The following is a 13,209-nucleotide window of genomic DNA, read 5'->3' on the forward strand; positions in this document are numbered from 1 at the left end:
TTTTGTTTTAAAAAGGAACTGATACATAGCATTAATCTTTTGTTTCATATCTCAGATTTTTATTTTCCAGGTATTGTCATTTGTGTATATGGTGTTGTTCATATATTGTTTTTTCATTGCATCGCAGCCAACTTCAGTTCAGCAGATTCCAATCCCTATTTATGCACCACTGCAAGGGCAGCATCAAGCCCAGCTAAGTTTGGGTGCTGGACCTGCTGTTTCCCAGGCTCAGGAACTATTCAGTTCTTCACTTCAACCATATAGGTAAAAGCTTTAAAATTATGTATGTGATGTTGGAAAGAATGTAATTGCTGAGCCTTCTTGCCATATCCTTTCTACTCCCTCCTTCCCCTCCAAAACACGATGACCCTCTTATAAACTACATTAAATAATTGTGTTGAGTATGTGTCATGAACTTCAGCCTCTGGTAATTTCTGTCAGTCTTTACTGAACAAAGTGAAGCCTCAAAGCGTCTTGAAGAAGAGGCTAACAGCAGTCCTGTAACAATTAGAAATCACAGAAATAGCTGCTAAAGGACCTGAAAGTTTGAGTGCCGTCTCGCTGCTAACAACTCTAAATCCAGGCCTGCTCTGTGTAAGAGCTGAGGCGTGGCAGATGACATTACAGTATGTAAGGGGGCAGAGACCAGGGTGGAATATAATGAAAGCGAGAGAGTAGGGTGTCAAACAAAGAATAGAAGTAGTCGTGATGAGTGGTAATGCTCTGTAGTGTAGAAGAGACCATTCTTTTGAAAGGTTCACTGCTGTAAGTTATCTTTGCAGACAAGCAAGTAATGAAAACTGATCTTTATTGAACTTCTTTATACATGATAGTTATTCAGCCCTTTACACACACTAACTTATTTAATTTTCACAAAACCATATAAGGTAGATTAAATCATCCCCATTTGACATTCGAAGAAGTTGTGGGGGGTTTTTTTGTTTTGTTTTTGGGTTCTTTGGTATTTTATCCTAATGTTAATGCTGCAAATAAGTGGCAGAGCCTGGATTTAACCCAGGTGTCTCTCATCTCCAACTTAATGAGAGTGGAAGAGTGGGGTAAGAGTTGAATGACAGCAGTGATCATGGCATAACTCAGTCATCATCATGGTATACCTGTCATTGATACTCATGGTAACGGCCCTAAACAGTCAAAAAGAAAAATAAGGGACTTCCCTGGTGGCGCGGTGGATAAGACTCCACGCTCCCAATGCACAGGCCCGGGTTCGATCCCTGGTCAGGGAGCTAGATCCCACATGCATGCTGCAACTAAGAGTTCACATGCCACAACTAAGGAGCCCGTGAGCGGCAAATAAGGAGCCCGCCTGCCGCAACTAAGACCTGGTGCAACCAAATAAATATATAAGTAAATAAATATTTTTTTTAAAAAAAAAGAAAAAAATTCCTTTCAGGACATTTACTGTAAAGAAGGTTGCAAAACTAGGCATTTCCTTTTAGAAATTTGCTTTTTAAGTGGTTCAGGTAGAATGTCCGTACTTTATAGATTAAACTTGACATCAATTGATACAGCTCATTTCTTTCAGATCACGTTTTACTCCTAAAGAAGCTAGGCTCAGCTAATCAAACTTTCTCAAAGGAACAGAGTTATTAGTAAACTTAATAAATGTGGCTCTCACTTTCATTTTTTATTAAAGATTATTAAGTAGAATTTAGTACATCTGTATAATTATATAGTATGTTTTATTTTCTGGTATTACTCCGTCATACCAGAGTAATGGTATGGTACGACAGTTTGGTTTGGTTATTCCAAGAAATTCTCTCTCACTACAAGTAAAATTACTTACCCCAACTGGAATTATAGGCAGTCTCTTTCATGTTATTAAATTTGAGGTTATCTTGAAATTTGTGGTAAAAATTAAAATTTTAAAACCAGTAGATTTAGAAATAGCAAATAGATTTAATCTCAAAACCAATCTCCTTTTAATTGGTACTGGCTGTTTGAAACATTGTTGAAAAGTTTGCAACTTTTCAGCTCTGTTAAAAAGAGTTCAGTAATTAATTAGTAATGTCTTCCATAGCTATGGGAGATGGATTAGCAATGCAATTCTGTATTTGTAACCCCCATTTTAACAATTGCCTTGGAAGATGTACTTTTTAAGACCAGACCTGTTCTATAGAAATATAAGCTGTATATGTAATTGTGGCAAATGGCTACTTGGAAGGCACCAGTTTCAACTTTGAAAGTAGTTGTTTGTATCCCTACCACATCATTCTGCTGTTTCTTGTTCTGAACCTAACTAGCATAGTGTTTATGAACAGGGAATCCTTGAATTAATTTCTGCCAGGACCGGGGTAGTTTTAACAGTATGCTTATGTTTTACATTTTATATTTGAAACAGATTATAAGTGGACATTGTAAAGATTACTTGTGACCCTAGACTAGTGCTCCTGCTTAATGGGTTTTGTTCCTGTCGTATGTGTAAAGATTGGACACCTCCGTCCCAGAAATAATAGGGCAGTCTGAGGTTAGATTTCAGCATTGTATTTTTTTAAAAACCTTTCAGATTTCCAGTACAGTATTATTAACTATAGTCACCGTGCTGTACATTACATCCCCATGACTTATTTTATAATGGGAGGTTTATACCCTTTGACCATAATACTGTGTTGCATATTTGAACATTGCTAAGAGAATAGATCTTAAAAAGTTCTCATCACAAGGAAAAAAAAAAATGTGTAACTGTGTGGTGACAGATGTTAACTAGACTCATTGTAGTGATCATTTTGCATATATACAAATACCAAATCATTATGTTGTACACCCGAAACTAGTGTCATGTTATAAGTCCCTTATACCTCAAGTAACAAAGCAAAATTTTGTGGGTAATCCTGTTGCTAACTACTACTCTGCTTCATTCCATAGAGGTCTTGAGACCTCTTAGAGGAAAAATACATATACATGTATATGTATGTATGTATGTATGTATGTATATATACACACATATATGTGGAAGTAACGAAATACAAATAACGAAAGTCAGAGCTATTGGTGCTATAAATTTGAATAGAATGTCAATACCAAAGAGAAAAACAGCAGATTTGGTTCTGAGCTGGCTAATGAACACATGAAAAGAGAATTATTCTCATTGTTAAAGAGAAGGAAATCTTACCATTTCCTCAGGAAGAGCAAGACTTTTCCCAGAACTTTTACATGGGGAGCTTTGCTGTATACAGGGCTCTAAATCTTGAAACAAGTGCTTTAGACACACTCTGCCTCTTTAATTGTGCTGATTAGAGTACTTGGTCATTTGAGATACTCATTCTTAAGATTCCAGATAGAATTAACTTCTAACACAAGCCTTTTCTCTTTAATACTTCTGTAGATCTCAGCCAGCCTTCATGCAAAGCAGTCTATCCCAGCCATCTGTGGTACTTTCTGGTACTGCCATCCACAACTTCCCAGCTGTCCAACACCAGGAACTTGCCAAGGCACAGTCGGGTCTTGCTTTTCAGCAAACTTCAAATACTCAGCCTATTCCTATACTGTATGAACATCAGCTGGGTCAGGCATCAGGACTAGGGGGTTCCCAGCTGATTGATACACATCTTCTCCAGGTAAGGCAGGAGCTAGAATCATGCACTGTCTTTGTATTCCCATGCAGCAAATTATTTAAGAAAACAGTTTTGAAAGAAAAAATGTTAAATGACGCAGTGGAAAAAACAAGATCTTCCTTTCTATCTAATGCTAAAATTCTTAGAGATTACTTTGAAGTCATGATCTTGATATCTGAATTGAAAAATATTTCAATCTTAACTTCTTACAAAATATTTTCTAGGCTAGAGCGAATCTTACCCAGGCTTCAAGTCTTTATTCTGGACAAGTACAACAGCCTGGTCAGACAAATTTTTATAACACTGCCCAGTCACCAAGTGCTCTCCAGCAGGTAAACTATGGCATGGTAAATTTCCTCAATTTTCTTTACTATTATTGTTGTTGTTGCCGCTGTTGCTGTTGCTTTTGTTATTGTTGGGGAATTTAAATAGAACCAAGATGGGGAGGTGGTGCAGTGGTTTCAGACTTCTCTCTGAGGTGTCTAGGAATTCCATGGGGTCCACTAGTAGTGGGACATGTTTCAGTCCTATACCACCCCTCTTCTCACCCCCACTTCAATCCGTTATGCTTTTTACCTCTTTTTAAAATGGATTTCTGGGTAATCATTTATTTTAACAAAAGATTCCACACATGTAAAAATTTGAAAACCATATGCAGTTACATGTAAGTGTGATAAATGCTTTACCCATTCGTGCTAGAGGTGAAGGAAGACCCTGAAGACCACCACACCGGTTAATATAATACATAGGACTGGGTTGCAGAGTTATGACAGAGTAAAAATGACAAACACATTTCTAAAGTATATGAATGTAATAATTTTCAGTGAAAAATGTATATTTTTATGAAACTATCTCCTCTGGCAATGTCATTAATCAGCTTACTCTTTGAAAGTTGGTGGAGGGCTGGAGGAGAGAGGCAAGCCATTAGTCATTTTCTCATAACTGTTTTTGGTGGGTATTTTAGGGGGTGAGAATTCAAAAAATATCACCATACTGATGTTCAAATTAAATATTATTTGTATGAAAACTGAAAGACTATTTTTTTGTCAAAGCTCATTTTGACCACACCTGAAAACAGTATAAAAATGTCTATTATAAAAATGAACGTTGTAACTGCTTTCTTAAATTGTATATTCATGATTTTATTGTATTTTGTGGTTATTAGGCATGTACTATGGATTAATTCAAAGATAGTCATAATTATTTTATATGTATAGCTTCTCTACTGCTAATCTGTTTTATTGTTGCACATTTAATAAAAGAATGGAGATAGTCACTAAGCAAAATATTTATATGTGAAATATATTAATAGATTGAAGTATTCTGTTTAAAACCTTACTCAAAAGTATTTAAAGAGTCATGTATAATATATAGTAAAAGGGATATACATACAACAGGTCTAAGCAAATTGTTACAGTTTCTGTTTGCTTGTTTTCTAGGTTACAGTACCTTTACCAGCCTCCCAGCTTTCCTTGCCTAATTTTGGATCCACCGGGCAGCCTTTAATTGCTCTGCCTCAGACCCTTCAGCCCCCATTACAGCATACCACCCCACAAGCACAGGCCCAGAGCATGAGTCGTCCTGCACAAGTAAGCCAGCCTTTCAGGGGATTAATCCCTGCTGGAACACAGCATAGCATGATCGCAACCACAGGAAAAGTAAGTGAAGAGAAATTTACGCGGTTTCTTTGAGAATTTAAGGCCATGAGTTTAGATATATGCATCTGTGTAGTCTATAAAAATAAAATGCATCAGTTTTTACCACCCTCCAAGAAATGTCAAACTCATTATACTTACTTTTTATCTACTCTCTGTTAATGTGTTTGGTCCCCTCTGGTTTTTACCTAATAACAAAGAATTCATAAATTTTGTGGAGGAATTTTGTACTAAGGTTCTTTGCCCTTTGCCAGATGAAGTTATCATATATAGAATACTAAACACAGCACTTTAGTTTATGGAATTGCAGAAATGTTAAGTTTACTTTATGCTCTTTCTCAGATGTCTGAAATGGAACTAAAAGCCTTTGGAAGTGGCATTGATATAAAACCAGGCACACCTCCCATCAGCGGTAGAAGCACCACACCAACATCTAGTCCTTTCCGGTAAAATGGGCCTTTACATTTGCTTAGAGAATATCCGAATAACTGAGCACCATTTGTTTGTTAGATACTTAATGCCACTTTTCCTATAGTAAGTATAAGACATTCTGATAGTTTTACCAAAATGTTAAGCTATTAAATTATTAAGAACGTATTTGCTATACTCTATTTTAAGAAAAAAAAATTTAACCCAGGGGAAAATCTAGCTAGTGTGCTTTCTCACATCTGCATCTCCAGTGTCTCTTCATTACCACCATAATGTTTGGTAACTCACCTTGGTAAATTTTCATCAACTACAAGTATGATGAATCTACCAAGAGCAATGTCTCTAAGCATCATTTATGTGGCACTACCGTACTGACCAGTGATGGCTTCTTTCCAAGGGCTACTTCCACAAGTCCGAACAGCCAGTCCAGCAAAATGAACAGCATTGTCTATCAGAAGCAGTTCCAGTCAGCCCCTGCCACTGTGAGAATGACACAACCTTTTCCTACACAGTTTGCACCCCAGGTGGGCAGATATAAGTGAGAAATGAGTATTATTTACTTGCAGGTGATTGCTAATCTGGCTAATTCTCTGATTTTATAATCTTGCCGTATTATAACCAGTTTAGAAACAGTTTTTAGTAAATTTATGACATTCAAATATATTCTCTACAATTTTTAGCTAGACACAAGTAGTAACCATATAGTTCTAAAGCAGACAATTGAAATATAGTCAAAAGATTCCCCACACAGCTCTGATAGTTTATTTCAGTCCTGATCCTTTTATCTTTTTGAAGGTGACTTTTCAGAGAAGGGTCCCAGTGCTTACCGTTTTCTAGTTTTAAAGTTGGGGGCGGGGGCAGTTTTGGTTTTTGTTTTTTTAAGATAACTATATGTAGTTGAGCTGGAAATTCTAAAAGGTGTTCTAATGTATGTGTAAAAATGTTGGCTTCCCTTTGCTAATCATATGGAAGGACTAACTAAAATTGATAAGCACTCTCATATATTTGTTGAATTAGTATTATTTTCATTTATCTTCAGATTATATTTGGTATAGGTATGTGCCTTTTCTGCAGTTGTATCTTTTTTTAAAGATATCCTAATTAATAGCCTTTCTGTCTCCCCTTCAGAATTTGTAGCTGAAATGCTAGAACCAACCGAAGTGCCATAGCATGCTTTGCCTAATTTTTCTGTTAGATTCTCCAAACATGGCCCATTTGTTCTTGGTCCTTGTAATAGAATGGCACAAACCCATACACTTCCTTTCACTGACAGAATGGGCACAGATTTACTCTGGGATAAGCCAACCTGGTCTAGTTGGCAAATTTTTTCTTTTTTTAACAGTTCAATGTTGTATGTTTTGTTTTTTTCACTCAGATTCTCTCTCAGCCTAACCTGGTCCCTCCATTGGTAAGAGCCCCACATACTAACACCTTCCCAGCGCCTGTTCAGAGGCCGCCAATGGCACTGGCCAGTCAGATGCCTCCTCCGCTGACCACAGGCCTCATGAGCCATGCTCGTTTGCCACATGTAGCCAGGGGTCCTTGTGGATCACTATCTGGAGTCAGAGGTAATCAGGCCCAGGCTGCGTTGAAGGCTGAACAAGACATGAAGGTTAGTACAGTGTTAACAGCCAACAGAGCAAGAATCTGTCTCTGAACCATGTCTTAAGATGCCTCTGGACCCATAACTGCATATCCAGGCATTCATTGTCTTAGCAGACTTAACCAAACTAACTACTTTTATTCATCCTACCCCGCCCCCCTTTTTTAATTTCTTTTTTTTCTCCCTACCCCCCCCACACACTTTTTTCTTTCTTTTTTTTTTTTTAATGTTTTTGTTGTTTTTTGTTTTTTGCAGCTAATAGTCAGCAAACAAGTTAACATTTTAAACTCTGTGGCCAAATGAATTACTTACAAAATAAATATTTGAGGGAGATATAAGTTTAGCTGCCACATTTTTTGGAAGAGCAAATAAGTAATATGAATTATTATAGGCTTCCCCATTTTCTTTTTTTTTTTTTTTTCTCCCTTTCCACCCCACCCCCATCCCCCCATCCCAAGATATAAATCATGGTTATGTGAAAACTCTGGAATGGGTGAGGCATGTTACCTATCTTGATTTTTCTTCCTTCATGAGTCATCCAAGTATAGTTTTCTTCTCAGACTGGTTTCATACCCTTTTTTTTTTGCCTGCCGCCTGAGGCAGCCATATTCCACAACAGATTGTGTAGTTGTAGATGAAGAACTCAAAAAGCACTTTGGGATCCTTCGTGATAAAAGGCGCTGATAAACTTGAGGTTTGCTAATGCAGAAGGGTGCCTTTAGGAGTCTGTGTGGGGACAGTTTTTATAGCATAAACCTTACCTGTCTGCCTGTACAGCTAGCTGAATCAGTTTATTTCTGTTTCTAGACTTAACTTCAGAGGTCTTAATAATTTTGCCAATTTTGTCACTTTATATATCAGGTCAGACGAGAACAAAGAAAAGCTTACTGCTTTCAAATGGGAAATGTCCATAGTAATGCTTTACTCTGAATTAGAAACATGTTTATGACAATCCTGTTAGAAAATTCGGTTGACTGAGTAAAGTTTCTTTCTGGGTGGATATCCCTTGTTTCTGATCCTGAGTAATCAAATTTAAAGACTGCCCTGCAGTGAAACGCTTGTTAAATGTTATCCACTTTTATTAAGGCTGTGTGCCTAGGATTTCCATCCATTCATAACTATTAAAAATACTAGTATGTGTAGAAATCTTTGGAAACCATTTGGCCTTGGTTTCCAGTTCTCTTGCCTTCTTGGCACTTGATTTTCATACATCCCCATGTTGGAAATGACATTAGAGCTTAATAATGAATGGGCTGGGGAAGGATACAGATTTCATGAAAATTGCTTCAGAACTTTGACTATAGTACAGGTACCTATAGAACATGAAGGGCTTTTGTTATATGCAAGAGGTGTAGAAACTTTAGTTTTAACTGTGTATGTTATACAGTGGTATAATTTACAGATTGACGTAAGTATATTCTGTGGGGGCACAGAGTCAATAAAACTAGGAAATTATTTTACCAGCTCAGAATGTGGTAGGAGCTATCAGAACTTAGTGATCAAGTGAAGTTGTAGTTACTAATTTCTGATGCTCTTCCCCTGCAGAAGAGAGCTGTGGGAAGAGGACTCAGCCACAAGACATTTGGTCCTAGGTGTTGGTAATGCCACAATATAAGTGCTTCCTTTTCATTTTATTGTAGACCACATATTGATAACTAGAAGTTTTAAGTATTACATATATGTTTTCAAATTTGCAAGCAGGCTCCCTAAATAAAATTTAATATCAATAAGCTTTGTTCCAGAAAAGATACAAACCAACAACAATTTCTATTTTATTATTTGATAAAAGGGCAAACTTTGAAAAGATGGTGGGAGGTGGTCCTGTTCTTTTTATTTATTTTTTTATTATTATTATTTTTTTAAATCACATGGAATGTTTTCAAAAATAAGAAGAAATCTATCCATTAAAAGCCGAAAGATCAGTAAGGTACTTTGGGGCCAAACCAACATGGGGAAAACTGATTTGTGATTGGTAAAAGAATTTGAACTGAGCTTGATTGACAAGCTTTGATAATACTGTAGCATTTTCAGTTGTTGTTTCTCATTTTTTAAGGCAAAGCAGAGAGCAGAGGTTCTTCAGTCCACGCAGCGGTTCTTCTCTGAACAGCAACAGAACAAACAGATAGGAGGCAAAGCCCAGAAAGTGGACAGTGATTCAAGTAAACCTCCTGAAACACTGACCGACCCCCCTGCTGTCTGTCAGGAAAAAGTAGAAGAAAAGCCACCCCCTGCACCCACCATAGCCACCAAACCTGTTAGAACTGGACCAATCAAACCTCAGGCAATCAAAACCGAAGAAACAAAATCCTAAAGGCTGTGGGCTATTGCAGGGGGTTGGGGGAAGGGAGAGGGGAAAGAGGGAGGATGAAGTCAGATAATGCCAGCAGCCAGAGGGGTAAAATGTTCTCTGACATTATCCTGTCCAGAGCTTGGAGGTGCACAGGGGACATAGGAGCAATTTACACTGACACACAGCTGCTGCACCAGTAAAAATGAGGCTTTGCCAGCTTGCACCTACTATATAACATGCACTCTGTTGACGACCATGCATCTTCAGTCAGAAATTTATATACGAATACGTGCACACATTCCTTGAGTGCATATAATTTAGAACTAAAATCCTTATGGTTAGATGAAACACCAGAAATATGAGGGCAGTAACATCACAGAGGAATAGCTCAGCCTGAACAATGCGGTGATCCCAGCTAAGACATCAGGTGTGGTTTCTTTGCTCCGCTTATGTTCTTTGGATATGGTTATAGCATTTATAGGCTTGGTGGTAAAGAACAGAAGATAACTGGTGCTGGATAGAGGAGCCTTATTTTTTATTATGGCAGCTTGCTATTTTTGTAACGTGGTGATTGAGTTGAACACAATCAAAGTACAGTAACTGATCTCCCCTTCTTCCTGAATGAGTGAGCAGATGATGAAATATTGACGTCAGCATCCTTGAACATATCCAGGTGGACAGCGTTTGGCTACTGCTTCTGTTTGAAAAGATGCTGTGTTTTGGTTGTGGCCCAAAGGTTTGATGTGCTACTTGGCGTCTTCTTTCTTCCGTGGAGCTCTTACCGTTCAGACACGACAGAGTTGGTCAAATACTAGTTAGGTTGAATCTTGCTTGCCTCTACTCAGTCATCTTTGTATGAATCCAGTAGTTTTTTGTTTATTTTTTAAAACGGTTTTTAGCTGATGTTCATAAAGATCATTGAGTACCTAGAACTGTGCCACTAAAGAAAGGAAATCCTATCTAAGAAGGTGCATTTCTGTACCAGAGCTGTGTTATAACCATCCTTTGGGCCCTCTGCTGGAAAAGTAGAATCAAGTCTCAAATAATGCCTTTTTAATTATATCCTCTAGTATTATAGATGTAGGACAGTACTGTATCATACCTCTGTGAATGTAAAATATCTTGTACCTGCTTTATGATACGTAGTAGTGACCGTGCTTTATCAGATCTGTTTTTAATGACGTTATTCTAGAATGTTTTCTTTCCAGATGATAATTGAGAAGCTAATTTAAAAAAAAAAAAATGGTGCCAGGTACCACAACAGTAACAGAATTTGCTGTTTTCTGAGGTTTTGTTTTTTACCTTTTTTTTTTTTTTTTTAAATGGAGTGTGCTGGATGTCTCTATAATTGTGTTCAGATGACTGCAGAACCTGGCAAAGCTGTTGCTGCTCTTGATGCATAACATACTGCTATTGGTCTTTTTATATAAATAAATAAATCTATCTATATATATATATACATATATATATAATTTGAATTTTTGGAAACTTTAGCCGTGCTGTCAACTTTGGAGAAGTATCCCAGTTGTACCGTGTTGGGTTGGCATTGTACAGAAATCAACAGCCATATTGGTCTAGAAACGTTAAACATAATTTTTTCCATTTGTACAGGGGTAACGCACTGTATTAAATATGTAAGGTCTTATCTACATGGGTTTGATTACAGAAACTAATAAAGTATTCTCTAAATAATGAGTCTTGGAGCTTCTTGTCCATTCCTAAAATTTGAAGCAGGAAGGCTTGTCACATACCAAAAAGAGTGATCAAGACTACATTATGCTCTAGGAAAAAAATTATCATCCCAAAACTTGATTTCTGACTTTCCAAAACTATAAAGCTTATTCAATCAAAGTAAAGATTGTTTTAGAGGATAATGTTTATGGCTCCTGTTCTCAAGGTAGCCATACTCCTGTTGAAAGCAGTCTGTCAAGGAGGAGGAGAGAAGTCTTTCTTGATGCAAAGTGCTGAATGTAGAAAATAGAATCACCATTCTTCTGGCTGGAAGTGGAAGGACCCAAAATAGATCTCAGTAGTTATATTTGTATTTTTCTTATTTTTGCTAACACATTCGTAGCCATTATCACCCACACAAGCAGACAGTAAGGGAGTTTGTTTTATCATTTACTCAATTTGTGAAGTGAAGTACTGAGGGATTTCAATTGCCTAAAATCCTGTATCCAGAACACATGGCTTCCAGACCCAGCTTTAGGAAAACTAGTAAATTCAGTTACTAATAACCTGTGTGCCTTCTTTACTCATAGATGCTGTGATTCTTAAACATTTAAAATATGCAAGTACTAATAAACCCTACCTTGATGTCCAAGCTTTCCAGTCTCAGGTTTTTCTCTAAATGTGCTCTAATTTGGTATGATGGAGAAGGCTGGGAACACAAGCCTCTACCAAAATGCTGTAGTCACTACTTCACATATGTGCCTTCTCACTCACTTCCATTACCACTCTTTCATATTCTCATCCTTAAGTTCAGTCCTCCTAAATTTTAGGACTTACAGAGTGACCAACTGTATAGTTTGCACCATCTTCACTTACAAGCCACCAAGCATGTGCTGTTCAGCTGGTTGTGTTCATTTGAAACCATTAATACCTTAGGCCCTTTATTAGCTAGGATCTACAGTGGAAAAAATGACAACGAAAGTATAGCCAATGAAAGAAAGATATTTGTATAAGTGCTTCTCCAGTTTGGTCATATAAATCTTATCTCTGGCTTCTCCAACATAGGACACGATAACCCAAAAGATGTTGCAGTTAGTGGTTGACAGTAGACTTGGTCACATAACCTTCCACGCCTTCAGCTCTTCTGGTGAGGGGGAAGGGGCATGATTTTGTCCTTAGTTAATAACAAATTGTGCTCTGTGATAGAAGAACGATCAGGGGCTGTGTTGGGGAATGAGATGAGTATAGTCTGAAAAGGCATTTAATTTACTTGCTTTCACAGTATAAATTACAGAAAGCAAATCAACATACTCTTGGTTGGGGGCAAGATGTAGAAGGTAGGATCAGAGTATATCATAGGTTTAAAAAAGTTGAGAGGAGATGGTCAGAACCTAAATGTATGAGGTATGTCTTTTCTAACAGGTCATCGGTGATATTTTTTAAGGCAAATAATCCATTTTATTTTATCTTTTAATATTTATTTTTTGGCTGCGTCTGGTCTCTTAGTTGCAGCACGCGGGCTTCTCTCTAGTTGTGGCACGTGGGCTAAAGAGCACATGGGCTCTGTAGTTGTGGTGCACGGGTTCAGTAGTTGCAGCGTGCAGGCATAGTTGCCCTGTGGCATGTGGGATCTTAGTTCCCCGATCAGGGATTGAACCCACATCCCCTGCATTGGAAGGTGGATTCTTAACCATTGGACCACCAGGGAAGTCCCCATCAGTGATTATTTTATGCTGCCACTGTATCATATTTCATAGCTTCTTGGCATTTTCAGTATTTTCACTTTTCCATTCCAATCATAGCAGTTAACCACAGTTGACCTATTTGTGAAAAGCATCTTAATTCTATTTTAGGTGCTTTAAGAAATTTTAGCCATAAACTTTCTGCTTGTGAAATGAAAAGAACTAGACAAAGATGTCTTAATGTTACACTGGCTATCTTAGCATTTGCATGTTTCTTTTACGTTGCCAAAGGGAAATGGTTCCTTGG

The 13,209-nt window shown here is 37.5% G+C and overlaps 1 protein-coding gene across 13 annotated transcripts in view; it reads left to right on the forward strand.

Moving 5' to 3' along the window:
- The window catches only part of PRRC2C (proline rich coiled-coil 2C), a 99,450-nt gene extending 88,225 nt beyond the window's left edge, over window positions 1-11,225 (forward strand). For 5 of the 13 annotated variants that reach the window (XM_068541235.1, XM_068541241.1, XM_068541236.1 and 2 more), the window contains 8 exons: window positions 128-264; window positions 3,344-3,575; window positions 3,797-3,919; window positions 5,012-5,230; window positions 5,570-5,673; window positions 6,054-6,180; window positions 7,032-7,268; window positions 9,313-11,225. In XM_068541235.1, the coding sequence (XP_068397336.1) occupies window positions 128-264; window positions 3,344-3,575; window positions 3,797-3,919; window positions 5,012-5,230; window positions 5,570-5,673; window positions 6,054-6,180; window positions 7,032-7,268; window positions 9,313-9,570 (1,437 nt within the window). In that variant the 3' untranslated portion in view covers window positions 9,571-11,225. Of the gene's footprint in view, window positions 1-127; window positions 265-3,343; window positions 3,576-3,796; window positions 3,920-5,011; window positions 5,231-5,569; window positions 5,674-6,053; window positions 6,181-7,031; window positions 7,269-8,804; window positions 8,858-9,312 lie in introns of all 13 variants that reach the window. The other 8 variants (XM_068541238.1, XM_068541240.1, XM_068541244.1 and 5 more) reach the window with 6 other exon arrangements.
- The last annotated feature ends 1,984 nt before the right edge of the window (window positions 11,226-13,209 follow it).

This window comes from Eschrichtius robustus, chromosome 3 (assembly GCF_028021215.1).
Source record: "Eschrichtius robustus isolate mEscRob2 chromosome 3, mEscRob2.pri, whole genome shotgun sequence".
Taxonomy (NCBI): Eukaryota; Metazoa; Chordata; class Mammalia; order Artiodactyla; family Eschrichtiidae; genus Eschrichtius; species Eschrichtius robustus.